The sequence below is a fragment of the Bombina bombina genome, chromosome 6 (genome assembly GCF_027579735.1).
Source record: "Bombina bombina isolate aBomBom1 chromosome 6, aBomBom1.pri, whole genome shotgun sequence".
NCBI classification, from domain to species: domain Eukaryota; kingdom Metazoa; phylum Chordata; class Amphibia; order Anura; family Bombinatoridae; genus Bombina; species Bombina bombina.
In genome coordinates, this window is record NC_069504.1 from 749,748,646 (window position 1) to 749,765,619 (window position 16,974).

The 16,974-nt window shown below is 42.0% G+C and overlaps 1 protein-coding gene across 1 annotated transcript in view; it reads left to right on the forward strand.

The window, feature by feature from the left end:
• RAVER1 (ribonucleoprotein, PTB binding 1) overlaps positions 1 to 16,974 on the forward strand; it is an 89,526-nt gene that overhangs the window by 59,866 nt on the left and 12,686 nt on the right. The window contains 2 exon segments of the mRNA XM_053719414.1: positions 5,143 to 5,274; positions 6,443 to 6,526. Coding sequence (XP_053575389.1) covers positions 5,143 to 5,274; positions 6,443 to 6,526 — 216 coding nt within the window.

Here is a 16,974-nt window from a genome sequence, read left to right on the forward strand (position 1 = left end):
ACAGCACCATTATATCGCTGTTACCCCTATAAAGTAATAGATAAAGAGAGAAAATAAAGAAAAAACTAATAATAAATAAAATCCCTGCTCACCTTACGCTCCTCCTATCTCCTTCCTTTACTCTATTCACCTTACCCACTGGTTTGGGAGATACCCCTCCAGGATTGCTATTTCAAATAACGTAGAGGGTAAATGATCTGTAGTTGCGTTGTGAGAGAGCCTGATTCTATTAATCTTAAACATTTTTAAATAAGGCTTTAAATTGTTTCTCGCTACTTGACTCCATTTGGTGGTGTTCCATCGTCATTTTGTAAATAATTTTTTTTTTTTTTTAAATTCTGCAATACCAGGTTTATCTGCTTTCCAGTGTTGCAATATAAAGTTTCTAGCCACCAATATGGCGGTGTTAATGAAAGCTTGATCCTTCATTAGTTTTTGGGATTTCGGGTTATGCAGGAAGAATCATTTTTGGGGGAAAATACTATGTTCTGATGGGTGAATTTGTATACCCAAAAATTAAGTCTATTCCAAAATCTGACTTTTGGGCAGAAACAAAATCAGTGCATAATGTCTGCATTCGGGTATGTGCAGTGGAAACAGCTACCTGAACATTTTTTTGGCAAGAATCACTGGAGAGAGATAGGAAAAAATTAATAATTTACTGGGAGATTCTTTCCACATCATATTGTTAATGCCTACTAATTGAATACTTTTTTTTTTTTTTTTTGTCATACATACAGCTGTTGGGCTAAGAATCTTTATGGACAAGTCCGGCATCCTTTTGGGCGATTCCATTTAGGTGGACTCCATGAGGAGATCTGTCAGAGAGGCTGTAGGCCAATAATTTATTTCTGTGGCTGCTTTTTCGTTCCTTTGTAACACAGGAGTCTTCCCATTTATCTCCCAAGCAGGAGGTGTCCAAGTACTCTTGGATACCCAGTTAGTCTCGGATCATGGGGAAGTAATTAAAGGGATACTAAATATATATATATATATATATATATATATATATATATATATATATATATATATATATATATATATATATATATATATATATATATATATATATATATATATATATATATTCATGATTCAGATAGAGCATGCAATTTTTAAGCAACTTTCTCATTTATTCCTATTAATTTTTCGTCATACTCTTGCTATCTTTATTTAAAAAAAACAGGAATCTAATCCTAAAGAGCGGCCCATTTTTAGTTCTGCGCACTGGATAGCGCTTGCTGATTGGTGGCTACATTTAGCCTTGAATCAACAAGCGCTATCCAGGTGCTGAACCAAAAATGTTGTTGTTTTTTATTTTTTTTTCTTCAGGTTTTTCTCTTGCCTGGGTACAAGATTGCCTAGAGCCCTAAGGCGCTATAGATATAGTATCCCAAGGTTACTAATTGATATCAACTCCTTTCCAGGAGTAGTTTATTGGTATCCCAGACAAGAGAGAAGCATTCTTGTAAGTTGTTCAGATTTTTCCTCCCTGGGAGGGATTGTTAGTTTAGGAACAGGGTTTAGTTCCTTTTACATTCTGTTCCAAATTCTCTTCGTTCTAATTTAGACATGAAATGTCTACGTTTCTCTGAGTACCGTCTTTCAAGAGGGAGACTATTCGCTCCACTCTTCCTTGGTTCAGGAGGGTCAGTTTATAACGCCCTTAGACCTAAAAGATGCATACTCTGTTTCCCATTCAAAGGGATCATCTCAGTTTCTGAATTTTGCTTTTCCAGCAAACTTTTTTTAGTTTGTGGGCCAACAATGGCCTTTTATCAACTCCCAGAATTTTCTCCATGTCTTTCTGGGTCGCAATTCAGTTCCGGGATTGCAGTGGTATCCCTCCTGGACACCCTATTAGTCCAGGCGCCATTCTTCTTCGATCAAGATCTCATTGGAAGTTTTTTTTTTTTCGTTCCACGTATGGAAGTGGAGCCGGAAAAGAACTACCTTGTCCCAGCTACATGGGATATTCTGCTTAGGAATTATTGAATGCTCTGTCATAGCTTAGTGGTTAGCATGCCAAACTTGCAAGTAAATGGTCAAGAGTTTGAATCCACCCATGGATATGGTTCATTAATCCTTTTAATAAAAGTTCTTCTGCCGGAGGTCAGGAAAGCCTAAATCCTATCCTCTTGCCTCCTTGTGTCCACTGTTCGGCCTCCGTGACTTAGTGTCTGATTCCAATTGAGAGCTCAGTAGTTCTGCATGCTCAGTTAGTGGAATGCGGATTATCTGGATGTCTGAGTATTTAGATCTGTTGACAATAGTCTTTTTTCCCGTGGTATTTTTAGCTGGATTTTTGGCCTCAGGACTCATGCTTTTGGAGGCCTTTTTCTGGACGCTTTGACCGCGGACACCAGCCTGCAGGAATGGGGAGGTGTCTGGGACTCGGTGAGTCTCGCCGGGGTTTTAGCTCAAAGGGTAGAGTGCTCGCTTATCCGGCGTGAGGTAGCGGAATCACGGCCCGCATTTTTATCGCAGGGACTTTGGTCCTGGGAAAAGTCTACTCTCTCCTTCATCAGTTGTCTTTAGCCCTTTTTATCAGGTTCTAGTCGGACAACATAGTCTCTGTGTCTAACATCGACTTCCAGGAAGGAACTTTAGTTCCTTGCTCATGTGGTGTTTCAGATTTTTTTCGGTGGGTGCTCAGTTATTATTCATTGGCCTGGACAATTGGGAATGGGATGTGTTCTCCTGGATATCTACCAAATGGGGGTTCCCAGAATTGGTTTTGTCGGAACACTAAGTTCGGTTTGAGGTCAAGAGATCCTCAAGCCTTATGCTCTGGCAGTTCATTGGAACTTCAGGTGACATATCCTTCTTTGTTTGTAGGAGAGAACTTTGTTTTTCTCCTATCTCCTGCGTGGCCTCGCAGGATCTGGTAAATGGATCTAGTAGAGATTTTTTTTTTTTTTTGCTAAATGTGGGGTTTCAAATTGGTTAAGACCACGGGTCAGACTTGTAAGTCTATCATTGGAAAGATCTCTAGGATCTTAACCTTTGTCTTGGTAGGCCTTGAAAAGGGGTTATCTGTTAATATCCTCAGTGGTCAGATTCAGCTTTTTCTGTTCAAACGTCTGCCGGATGTACAATCCTTTTATCAGGTCCTGGTATGAATCGGAACTGTATTTAAGTCAGTTGCTCCCTTGGAGCCTTATCCTTGTTTTTATCATTTTTTTTCTTCGGGCTCCGTTTGAGCCTATGCTTTCCATAGATATTAAGTAATTATCTTGGAGAGTGTGTTTTGCCTTATCGCGTATTTCGGCAGATAAGGCAGTTTCATACCAAGTTGGTTTTTCTTCCTAAAGTGGTTTCGGGCAGAGATTGTGATCAGGAATTGTTCCTTCTCTTTCCTAATCCTTCTTATAAAGATTGTTTGTTGCACAACTTAGATGTTGTGCAGGCCCTTAAATTTTATCTACAGGCTACAAAGAACTTTCACCAGTCTTCTGTATTGTTTTTTTTTTTTCTGGAGAACTATAAAGGCCAGTAAGCTTCCACCACTACTTTTTCTCTCTGGCTGAGAGGTGTTATTAGTAGGATTTTTAAATGGACACTCAATCAAAATTAAACTTTAATTATTCAGATGGAGCATGCCATTTTAAACAACTTTCCAATTAACTTCCATTAACAAAATGTGCAAAGTCTTTTTATATTTAAACTTTTTTGAGTCACCAGCTCCTACTGAGCATGTGCAAGAATAAGTGTGTATGCATTTGTGAATGGCTGATGGCTGTCACATGGTACGTGTATGCATTTGTGAATGGGTGATAGCTGTCACATGGTACAGGGGGAGTGGAAAAAGCCATAACTTTTAAAATTGTCAGAAAAAAATCTACTGCTCATTTTGAAGTTCAGACTAAGTGCTATTGCATTGTCTTATCTTGCATTTGTTGATTATGCAAATCTACTGTGTTGACTGGTCCTTTGAGCCTGCTGGGCAGCAGCCTCCTGAGAGATGGGTTTTTCTAGAAAGTGGACTCTAGAACAGAATTGTAAGGAGGCAACATGGCCGCCTTTGTTCTCTTTTTTTTTTTCTAAAGTCTATAAATTTGATACTTTTGCCTCTGAGTTTTTTTTTCTTTTGGGAGAAAGGGTCTTCAAGCAGTGGTGCCTTCCGTTTAGGTTACCTGTCGTGTCCCTCCCGTATCATCTGTGTCCTCTAGCTTGGGTATTGATTCCCAACAGTAATTGATGATGATCCGTGGACTCACTGTGTCATTGGAAAGAGAACAAAATTTTTGCTTACCTGATAAATTTTTCTTTCTTGACATGGTGAGTCCACGGCCCTCCTTGTTTTTCAGACAGGTTTTTTTTATATAAATCTCAGGCACCTCTGCACTGTTCTTTCTCTCCTTTTCCTTTGGTCGAATGACTGGGGTTTTTGGGAAGGGAAGTGATACTTAAAGGGACACTAAACCCATTTTTTTTTTTTCGTGATTCAAATAGAGCATGCAATTTTAAGCAACTTTCTCATTTTCTCCTATTTGTCTTCATTATCTTGCTATCTTTATTTGAAAAATAATGTATCTAAGGTTTTTTTTTTTGGTGTAGTACTCTAGACAGCTCATATGTCATTCATTTTGCGATTCATTCACCGCACTTGTAGCAGCCTTCTTGTCTCTATCAAAGATGGTTGTGTAGTAGATGTTTGGTGCTGAGGATCACGTGAGCTATTGAAACTTGTATGTAAGTTAAATATATGTAATGCTACACCCCTGAGGCACGACATGAGTCCTCCGTGCTGATAGGCCGCATATTTAGCAATCTGCATAATTAAGAGATTTCTCACACATCTACGATGGCGAAATCTTTCTCTTACTATGCACGCTTTGGAAATCCAGGTGGTAACCTCAAAATTCACTTGCGGTCTACCTCTTGCCCACCCCTGCTCTATCTGAATCACAAAAGAAAAAATTTTGGTTCAGTGTCCCTTTAACAGCTCTGCTGTGGTGCTCTTTGCCGCCTCCTGATGGCCAGGAGCTATTCCCAACAGTAATTGATGATGATCCGTGGACTCACCGTGTCGAGAGAGAAATACATTTATCAGGTAAGCATACATTTTTGTTTTTTTGTATAATTATGTATTGGCATTTTTAATAAGAGTAAGCTTTTTTTTTTTTTTTTTATCCTCAGCTATCGCCATCTTCCAGGTTTCATGAACGCAGTAGTAATATCCCAGCTCCTCTGCCCCCATTCTCCAGTGGTTCTCCCACGTCCTACTTTACAAGTGGTCTTCAAGCTGGATTCCAGCAGACCAATCTAAAAGTAAGTGCCATATGTTCAAGATCAGTTCATACTGAGACAAGTGTTTTGGTTTTTTTCCCCCTTTCCACTGGTATTTATAAAAAGAGAGCATTTAGCTAAATTGAAAATAAAAAACTGTTTCTGGCTTCACATGAAAAATTGTGCTCAATGCAACATTTATACATAATTTTAATTTCAAATCATAGAAAAGTTTTTTTTGTTTTTTTTTATAGCTAAAAGCTGTTCTACTTTTATTGCTGTTTTTAATATTAATGATTATTTTTGATTCTACCTTTTTTAAAATAGAACTTTTAAATTATGTCTTTTCTTTGACAAAATGGCTCCTTAAAGGGATACTGAACCCAAATTTTTTTCTTTCGTGATTCAGATAGAGCATGCAATTTTAAGCAACTTTCTAATTTACTCATATTATCAATTTTTCTTTGTTTTCTTGCTATCTTTATTTGAAAAAGAAAGTTTAGGACACTGGACAGCACTTGTTTATTGGTGGATAAATTTATCCACCAATCGGCAATAACAACCCAGGTTGTTCACCAAAAATGGGCCGGCATCTAGACTTACATTTTTTGCCTTTCAAATAAAGATACCAAGGGAATGAAGAACATTTGCTAATAGGAGTAAATTAGAAAGTTGCTTAAAATTGCATGCTCTCTCTGAATCACAAAAGAAAACAATTTGGTTTCAGTGTCCCTTTAATCAACTTTGTCCATTTTTCTATGGTTCCTTAATACCAAAAGGTTACAAATAAACATATTGCTGTCAAGCCTGCTGAACCCAGGATGTGAGTCACAGCGCGGGCCTGCTGAACCCAGGGTGTGAGCCCCAGTCTGCAGCCTTTAGCGCGGGCCTGCTGAACCCAGGGTAGGGTGTGAGAGCCCCAGTCTGCAGCCTTTGTGTGCTTATCTGGTGATCTTTCTGTATATAGTTAGTTTAAATCTAAGCTCTGGAAATGTACAGCATCTTCAGTAGGACTAATTCACCCCAGGATCCTTAATTAGAAAGTTTCATGAACTAATCACCTTTTCAAAGGTGATTCCACACTGCTCCATTACCTCTTCCAATTGTGTTGTTTGGAAGAGGTAATGGAGTCTTCACTTTAGCATGTTCTTGAATTGTGAAGTATTGGTGGTGGCAGTTTATATGCATTTTTTATTGCCTTCTTTTGCAGGCTGTTGGGATGCCTCCAAGCAGCCCTGGAGGAGTAATGCTAGGATATGAGGATCGGAGCCCAAATGCTGAAAATGCGTACAAAGTAAGTTTTTTAAAAACTTTATCGTCGCACTGCATTACATTGACTGAAAATGTAGATGCATAATCATTAAATGCACTGACTGCGACATTACCTGTTGAGGATTGATTGCTGGTCCCTGCAAACTTGGGATTTGATCATACAAAGGGATGGCGGCTGATCCCTTTTTGGTGTTTGCCTGATCACAATCTCCCCTTTTTCTCTTGTAAGGTGTATACAGTCCACGGATTCATCCTTTACTTGTGGGATATTCTTCCTAACAGGAAGTGGCAAAGAGAGCACACAGCAGAGCTGTCCATATAGCTCCCCCTCTAGCTCCACCCCCCAGTCATTCTCTTTGCCAGCTCTAAGCAATAGGGTCTCTCTCGGAAGGGTAAAGTGAATGTGGTGTTAGATTTGTAGTTTTTGTTCTACAAGCAAAAGTTTGTTATTTTAAATGGTACCGGTGTGTACTATTTACTCTCCAGCAGAAAAGAGATGAAGATTTCTGCAGAGAGGAAGATGATTTTAGCATGTTTTAACTAAAATCCACTGCTGTTTCCACACTAGACTGAGGAGTACAAAAAAACTTCAGTTGGGGGGAACAGTTTGCAGGTTAGGCTGCAATAAGGTATGTTCAGTCATTTATTTCTAGACAAGACTGTGATAATGTTAGAAAAGGACTGATAAGATCCCCATGAGGGAAGGGTAAGCTTTATTCAGAGACTAAGTATGGAATTACAAGCTTACATAACAGGGCTAATTTATGCTGGTTGACACTATTTTATGGCAAACGGTTTTTACTTGTAAGTATCGTTTTTTGAGACACTTTGAGGTCCCTTTGGGTTTCTTTCAGGGGTTGTTACCCACATGGCTAATATTATAACTCTTAGGAGTGTTTCTCCAACATAGGTGTGTCCGGTCCACGGCGTCATCCTTACTTGTGGGATATTCTCTTCCCCAACAGGAAATGGCAAAGAGCCCAGCAAAGCTGGTCACATGATCCCTCCTAGGCTCCGCCTTCCCCAGTCATTCTCTTTGCCGTTGTACAGGCAACATCTCCACGGAGATGGCTTAGAGTTTTTTAGTGTTTAACTGTAGTTTTTATTATTCAATCAAGAGTTTGTTATTTTAAAATAGTGCTGGTATGTACTATTTACTCTGAAACAGAAAAGAGATGAAGATTTCTGTTTGTAAGAGGAAAATGATTTTAGCAACCGTTACTAAAATCGATGGCTGTTTCCACACAGGACTGTTGAGAGGAATTAACTTCAGTTGGGGGAACAGTGAGCAGACTTTTGCTGCTTGAGGTATGACACATTCTAACAAGACGATGTAATGCTGGAAGCTGTCATTTTCCCTATGGGATCCGGTAAGCCATTTTTATTACAGAAAGAAAAAAAGGGCTTCACAAGGGCTTTTTAAGACTGTAGACATTTTCTGGGCTACATCGATTTATATATAAACATATTTTATACTCCATAGCCTTGAGGAATTATTTTAATCTTGGGAATTATATAAAATAACCGGCAGGCACTGTATTGGACACCTTATTCTCTAGGGGCTTTCCCTAATCATAGGCAGAGTCTCATTTTCGCGCCTCTATTGCGCACTTGTTTGTGAGAAGCATGACATGCAGATGCATGTGTGAGGAGCTCTGATACATAGAAAAGACTTTCTGAAGGCGTCATTTGGTATCGTATTCCCCTTTGGGCTTGGTTGGGTCTCAGCAAAGCAGATACCAGGGACTGTAAAGGGGTTAAATATAAAAACGGCTCCGGTTCCGTTATTTTAAGGGTTAAAGCTTCCAAATTTGGTGTGCAATACTTTTAAGGCTTTAAGACACTGTGGTGAAATTTTGGTGAATTTTGAACAATTCCTTCATACTTTTTCGCAATTGCAGTAATAAAGTGTGTTCAGTTTAAAATTTAAAGTGACAGTAACGGTTTTATTTTAAAACGTTTTTTGTACTTTATCAAGTTTTTGCCTGTTTAACATGTCTGAACTACCAGATAGACTGTGTTCTGAATGTGGGGAAGCCAAGGTTCCTTCTCATTTAAATAGATGTGATTTATGTGACACAAAATTTAGAGAAAATGATGCCCAAGATGATTCCTCAAGTGAGGGGAGTAAGCATGGTACTGCATCATCCCCTCCTTCGTCTACACCAGTCTTGCCCACACAGGAGGCCCCTAGTACATCTAGCGCGCCAATACTCCTTACTATGCAACAATTAACGGCTGTAATGGATAATTCTATCAAAAACATTTTAGCCAAAATGCCCACTTATCAGCGAAAGCGCGACTGCTCTGTTTTAGAAAATACTGAAGAGCATGAGGACGCTGATGATATTGGTTCTGAAGGGCCCCTACACCAGTCTGAGGGGGCCAGGGAGGTTTTGTCTGAGGGAGAAATTTCAGATTCAGGGAAAATTTCTCAACAAGCTGAACCTGATGTGATTACATTTAAATTTAAATTGGAACATCTCCGCGCTCTGCTTAAGGAGGTGTTATCCACTCTGGATGATTGTGAGAATTTGGTCATTCCAGAGAAACTATGTAAAATGGACAAGTTCCTAGAGGTCCCGGGGCCCCCCGAAGCTTTTCCTATACCCAAGCGGGTGGCGGACATTGTAAATAAAGAATGGGAAAGGCCCGGTATACCTTTCGTCCCTCCCCCCATATTTAAAAAATTGTTTCCTATGGTCGACCCCAGAAAGGACTTATGGCAGACAGTCCCCAAGGTCGAGGGGGCGGTTTCTACTCTAAACAAACGCACCACTATACCCATAGAAGATAGTTGTGCTTTCAAAGATCCTATGGATAAAAAATTAGAAGGTTTGCTTAAAAAGATGTTTGTTCAGCAAGGTTACCTTCTACAACCAATTTCATGCATTGTTCCTGTCACTACAGCAGCGTGTTTCTGGTTCGATGAGCTAGAAAAGGCGCTCAATAATAATTCTTCTTCTTATGAGGAGATTATGGACAGAATTCATGCTCTCAAATTGGCTAATTCTTTCACCCTAGACGCCACTTTGCAATTGGCTAGGTTAGCGGCGAAAAATTCTGGTTTTGCTATTGTGGCGCGCAGAGCGCTTTGGTTAAAATCTTGGTCAGCGGATGCGTCTTCCAAGAACAAATTGCTTAACATTCCTTTCAAGGGGAAAACGCTGTTTGGCCCTGACTTGAAAGAGATTATCTCTGATATCACTGGGGGCAAGGGCCACGCCCTTCCTCAGGATAGGTCTTTCAAGGCCAAAAATAAACCTAATTTTCGTCCCTTTCGCAGAAACGGACCAGCCCCAAGTGCTACGTCCTCTAAGCAAGAGGGTAATACTTCTCAAGCCAAGCCAGCCTGGAGACCAATGCAAGGCTGGAACAAAGGAAAGCAGGCCAAGAAACCTGCCACTGCTACCAAGACAGCATGAGATGTTGGCCCCCGATCCGGGACCGGATCTGGTGGGGGGCAGACTCTCTCTCTTCGCTCAGGCTTGGGCAAGAGATGTTCTGGATCCTTGGGCGCTAGAAATAGTCTCCCAAGGTTATCTTCTGGAATTCAAGGGGCTTCCCCCAAGGGGGAGGTTCCACAGGTCTCAATTGTCTTCAGACCACATAAAAAAACAGGCATTCTTACATTGTGTAGAAGACCTGTTAAAAATGGGAGTGATTCATCCTGTTCCATTAGGAGAACAAGGGATGGGGTTCTACTCCAATCTGTTCGTAGTTCCCAAAAAAGAGGGAACATTCAGACCAATCTTAGATCTCAAGATCCTAAACAAGTTTCTCAAGGTTCCATCGTTCAAAATGGAAACCATTCGAACAATTCTTCCTTCCATCCAGGAAGGTCAATTCATGACCACGGTGGATTTAAAGGATGCGTATCTACATATTCCTATCCACAAGGAACATCATCGGTTCCTAAGGTTCGCATTCCTGGACAAGCATTAGCAGTTTGTGGCACTTCCGTTCGGATTAGCCACTGCTCCAAGGATTTTCACAAAGGTACTAGGGTCCCTTCTAGCGGTGCTAAGACCAAGGGGCATTGCAGTAGTACCTTACTTGGACGACATTCTGATTCAAGCGTCGTCCCTTCCTCAAGCAAAGGCTCACACGGACATTGTCCTGGCCTTTCTCAGATCTCACGGGTGGAAAGTGAACGTAGAAAAAAGTTCTCTATCTCCGTCAACAAGGGTTCCCTTCTTGGGAACAATAATAGACTCCTTAGAAATGAGGATTTTTCTGACAGAGGCCAGAAAATCAAAACTTCTAAACTCTTGTCAAATACTTCATTCTGTTCCTCTTCCTTCCATAGCGCAGTGCATGGAAGTAATAGGTTTGATGGTAGCGGCAATGGACATAGTTCCTTTTGCGCGAATTCATCTAAGACCATTACAACTGTGCATGCTCAGTCAGTGGAATGGGGACTATACAGACTTGTCTCCGACGATACAAGTAGATCAGAGGACCAGAGATTCACTCCGTTGGTGGCTGTCCCTGGACAACCTGTCACAGGGGATGAGCTTCCGCAGACCAGAGTGGGTCATTGTCACGACCGACGCCAGTCTGGTGGGCTGGGGCGCGGTCTGGGGACCCCTGAAAGCTCAGGGTCTTTGGTCTCGGGAAGAATCTCTTCTCCCGATAAATATTCTGGAACTGAGAGCGATATTCAATGCTCTCAAGGCTTGGCCTCAGCTAGCAAAGGCCAAGTTCATACGGTTTCAATCAGACAACATGACGACTGTTGCGTACATCAACCATCAGGGGGGAACAAGGAGTTCCCTGGCGATGGAAGAAGTGACCAAAATCATTCAATGGGCGGAGACTCACTCCTGCCACTTGTCCGCAATCCACATCCCAGGAGTGGAAAATTGGGAAGCGGATTTTCTGAGTCGTCAGACATTTCATCCGGGGGAGTGGGAACTCCATCCGGAAATCTTTGCCCAAATTACTCAATTGTGGGGCATTCCAGACATGGATCTGATGGCCTCTCGTCAGAACTTCAAGGTTCCTTGCTACGGGTCCAGATCCAGGGATCCCAAGGCGACTCTAGTAGATGCACTAGTAGCACCTTGGACCTTCAAACTAGCTTATGTATTCCCGCCGTTTCCTCTCATCCCCAGGCTGGTAGCCAGGATCAATCAGGAGAGGGCATAGGTGATCTTGATAGCTCCTGCGTGGCCACGCAGGACTTGGTATGCAGACCTGGTGAATATGTCATCGGCTCCACCATGGAAGCTACCTTTGAGACGAGACCTTCTTGTTCAAGGTCCGTTCGAACATCCGAATCTGGTCTCACTCCAACTGACTGCTTGGAGATTGAATGCTTGATCTTATCAAAGCGAGGGTTCTCAGATTGTGTCATTGATACTCTTGTTCAGGCCAGAAAGCCTGTAACTAGAAAAATTTACCACAAAATATGGAAAAAATTTATCTGTTGGTGTGAATCTAAAGGATTCCCTTGGGACAAGGTAAAAATTCCTAAGATTCTATCCTTTCTTCAAGAAGGTTTGGAGAAAGGATTATCTGCAAGTTCCTTGAAGGGACAGATTTCTGCCTTGTCTGTGTTACTTCACAAAAAGCTGGCAGCTGTGCCAGATGTTCAAGCCTTTGTTCAGGCTCTGGTTAGAATCAAGCCTGTTTACAAACCTTTGACTCCTCCTTGGAGTCTCAATTTAGTTCTTTCAGTTCTTCAGGGGGTTCCGTTTGAACCCTTACATTCCGTTGATATTAAGTTATTATCTTGGAAAGTTTTGTTTTTGGTTGCAATTTCTTCTGCTAGAAGAGTTTCAGAATTATCTGCTCTGCAGTGTTCTCCTCCTTATCTGGTGTTCCATGCAGATAAGGTGGTTTTACGTACTAAACCTGGTTTTCTTCCGAAAGTTGTTTCTAACAAAAACATTAACCAGGAGATAGTCGTGCCTTCTTTGTGTCCGAATCCAGTTTCAAAGAAGGAACGTTTGTTGCACAATTTGGATGTTGTTCGTGCTCTAAAATTCTTTTTAGATGCTACAAAGGATTTTAGACAAACATCTTCCTTGTTTGTTATTTATTCTGGTAAAAGGAGAGGTCAAAAAGCAACTTCTACCTCTCTCTCTTTTTGGATTAAAAGCATCATCAGATTGGCTTATGAGACTGCCGGACGGCAGCCTCCTGAAAGAATCACAGCTCATTCCACTAGGGCTGTGGCTTCCACATGGGCCTTCAAGAACGAGGCTTCTGTTGATCAGATATGTAAGGCAGCGACTTGGTCTTCACTGCACACTTTTACTAAATTTTACAAGTTTGATACTTTTGCTTCTTCTGAGGCTATTTTTGGGAGAAAGGTTTTGCAAGCCGTGGTGCCTTCCATCTAGGTGACCTGATTTGCTCCCTCCCTTCATCCGTGTCCTAAAGCTTTGGTATTGGTTCCCACAAGTAAGGATGACGCCGTGGACCGGACACACCTATGTTGGAGAAAACAGAATTTATGTTTACCTGATAAATTACTTTCTCCAACGGTGTGTCCGGTCCACGGCCCGCCCTGGTTTTTTAATCAGGTCTGATAATTTATTTTCTTTAACTACAGTCACCACGGTATCATATGGTTTCTCCTATGCAAATATTCCTCCTTTACGTCGGTCGAATGACTGGGGAAGGCGGAGCCTAGGAGGGATCATGTGACCAGCTTTGCTGGGCTCTTTGCCATTTCCTGTTGGGGAAGAGAATATCCCACAAGTAAGGATGACGCCGTGGACCGGACACATCGTTGGAGAAAGTAATTTATCAGGTAAACATAAATTCTGTTTTCTTTAGGCCTCACAGCACCGGAGTAAGGTGGGAGGGGCCTAATTTCACGCCTCAAATGCACAGTTAGATTGACTAGATCTGCAGGCTGTTTTCACATGGAGGGTCCTGCTACAGTTTGAGGACCCATAAGAAGCTTTTTCCCCATAACTCTGACTCCTAAGGGAAGGTAGGGCCACAGCAGAGCTGTGGCAAGGTGGTGAAGTTGTTTTAACCGGTCTGTTAGCTTACTATTGATCCGGTTTGGGCTTTAAAGGGTTAATCGTTTTTATTGCTTGTTGTGCAATCTTACCAATGCTTTAGGTACATACTGTGAAAATTTCAAAAGTTTGCTGCATTTTTCACTGTTTTGGAAAATTGTGTGCCTTTTTTTATCTCTTAAAGGCACAGTAACGTTTTTTTGCAAAGTGTGTTTTTACTTGATTAAAGTGATTTCTAAGCCTGTTTGTCTTACTACTAGTCTGTTAACATGTCTGACACCAAGGAAAATCCTTGTTCAATGTGTTTAGAAGCCATGGTGGAACCCCCTCTCAAAATGTGTCCCACTTGTACTGATATTTCTATACACTTTAAAGACCATATTGTTGCACTTAAAAATGTGGCCCAAGATGATTCTCAGACAGAAGTTAATGAGGTTAGCCCGTTGACCTCTCCCCAAGTGTTCACAACCAGTTACGCCCGCTCAAGCGACGCCTAGCACCTCTAGCGCGGTTAACTTTTACCTTACAAGACATGGCGGCAGTTATGGATAATACCCTCTCAGTATTTTTATCTAAGCTGCCCGTGTTACCTGCAAAGCGTGATAGCTCTGTTTTAAGAACAGATTATGAGCATTCTGATGCTTTAGTAGCTGTATCCGATATACACTCACAACGCTCTGAAATGGGGGCGAGGGATGTGCTGTCTGAGGGAGAAATTTCCGATTCGGGAAAGGTTGCTCCTCAGACAGACTCAGATACGTTGGCTTTTAAATTTAAACTAGAACACCTCCGCTTATTGCTCAGGGAGGTATTAGTTACTCTTGATGACTGTAACCCTTTGGTTCCAGAGAAATTGTGTAAAATGGACAAGTACCTAGAAGTTCCTGTTTACACTGATGTGTTCCCGGTCCCTAAGAGGATTGCGGATATACTAACTAGGGAGTGGGATAGACCAGGTATTCAGTTTGTTCCCCCTCCTGTTTTTAAGAAAATGTTCCCCATATCTGACACCACGACGGTCCCTAAGGTGGAGGGGGCTGTTTCTTCACTTGCTAAACGCACAACCATACCAATTGAGGACAGTTGTGCTTTTAAAGACCCTATGGATAAAAAATTAGAGGGTTTACTTAAGAAAATTTTTGTTCATCAAGGTTTTCTTCTCCAACCTATAGCGTGCATTGTTCCTGTAACTACTGCAGCTGCTTTCTGGTTCGAGGCGCTGGAAGATGCGCTCCAGACGGAGACCTCATATGAGGACATTATGGACAGAATTAAGGCTCTTAAGCTGGCTAATTCTTTTATCACAGATGCCGCTTTCCAACTAGCTAAGTTAGCGGCAAAGAATTCAGGTTTCGCCATTATGGCGCTCAGGGCGCTATGGCTAAAGTCCTGGTCGGCCAATGTGTCATCAAAATTCAAACTACTGAACATCCCTTTCAAAGGAAAGACCCTTTTCGGGCCTGAATTGAAAGAGATTATCTCAGAAATCACTGGGGGAACATGCTCTCCCTCAGGACAAGTCCTTTTAAGACAAAGAACAAACAAAATAATTTTCGTTCCTTTCGAAATTTCAGGAGCGGTCTCGCTTCATCCTCCCCTGCTGCAAAGCAAGAGGGTAACACTTCACAACCCAGGGCAGCCTGGAAACCTTACCAGGGCTGGAACAAGGGTAAACAGGCCAAGAAGCCTGCAGCTGCCTCCAAGACAGCATGAAGGGGTAGCCCCCGATCCGGGACCGGATCTAGTGGGAAGCAAGACTCTCTTCGCTCAGGCCTGGGCAAGAGACGTATACGATCCTTGGGCCTTAGAGATTGTATCCCAGGGATATCTTCTAGTATTCAAGGACTCCCCTCCAAGGGGAAGGTTCCACATTTCTCGTTTGTCTACAGACCAGACAAATAAAGAGGCGTTCTTACGCTGTGTAGAAGACCTACATACAATGGGAGTGATCCACCCAGTTCCAATTGTGGAACAAGGGCTGGGTTTTTACTCAAACCTGTTTGTGGTTCCCAAAATAGAAGGAACTTTCCGACCAATCCTGGATCTAAAAATTCTAAACGGATTCCTCAGAGTCCCATCATTCAAGATGGAGACCATTCGGACAATCTTTCCAATGATCCATGAGGGTCAATATATGACTACCGTGGATCTAAAGGATGCGTATCTGCACATTCCTATCCACAAAGATCACCAGTTTCTCAGGTTCGCCTTTCTGGACAAGCATTATCAGTTTGTGGCTGTTCCTTTCGGGTTGGCCACTGCTCCCAGAATTTTCACAAAGGTGCTAGGGTCCCTTCTGGCAGTTCTAAGACCGCGGGGCATAGCAGTGGCGCCTTACCTAGACGACATCTTAATTCAGGCGTCGACTTTCCAAAGAGCCAAGTCTCACACGGAAATTGTATTGGCCTTTCTGAGGTCTCACGGGTGGAAGGTGAACATCAAAAAGAGTTCTCTCTCCCCCCTCACAAGAGTTCCATTCCTAGGAACCCTAATAGACTCTGTAGAAATGAAAATATTTCTGACGGAGGTCAAAGTTAAAACTCTTAACTACTTGCCGAGCTCTTCATTCCATTCCTCGGCCGTCTGTAGCTCAGTGCATGGAGACAATCGGACTAATGGTAGCGGCAATGGACATAGTCCCTTTTGCACGGATACACCTCAGACCACTGCAACTATGCATGCTCAAACAATGGAATGGGGATTATGCAGATTTGTCTCCTCAAATACAGTTGGACCAGAGATTCTCTTCTATGGTGGTTGTCTCGGGATCACCTGTCTCAGGGAATGTGTTTCCGCAGACCTGAGTGGATCATCGTAATGACCGACGCCAGTCTGTTGGGCTGGGGTGCAGTCTGGGACTCCCTGAAAGCTCAGGGCTTATGGTCTCGGGAAGAAACTCTTCTCCCGATAAACATTCTGGAACTGAGGGCGATATTCAACGCTCTTCAGGCATGGCCTCAGCTAGCTGCGGCCAAATTCATCAGATTTCAGTCGGACAACATCACGACTGTAGCTTACATCAACCATCAAGGGGGAACAAGGAGTCCCCTAGCAATGATGGAAGTAACCAAAATAATCAGGTGGGCGGAGGATCTCTCTTGCCACCTCTCAGCAATTCACATCCCAGGAGTAGACAACTGGGAAGCAGATTTTCTAAGTCGTCAGACTATTCATCCGGGGGAGTGGGAACTCCACCTGGAGGCATTTGCCCAGCTGACTCAGCTATGGGGCACTTTATTGGTACAAATAATAATAGTCCAAGAGCGCCTATGAGTAGGCTAAGGAAGATATTATCAGATTCAATAAATTCAAATTTAATTATAAATAATAAAACATATAACATAATTGTGAATAACATGGATCCATGTATACTATACACATCTAAAAACAATAAAAACAGTTGTCGATTATATCTTGCAAACACTTGTCAAATATAACATTCAAACAATAAAAATGTTCACCAAAAGGGTATAGTTCCTATGAGGTCTCA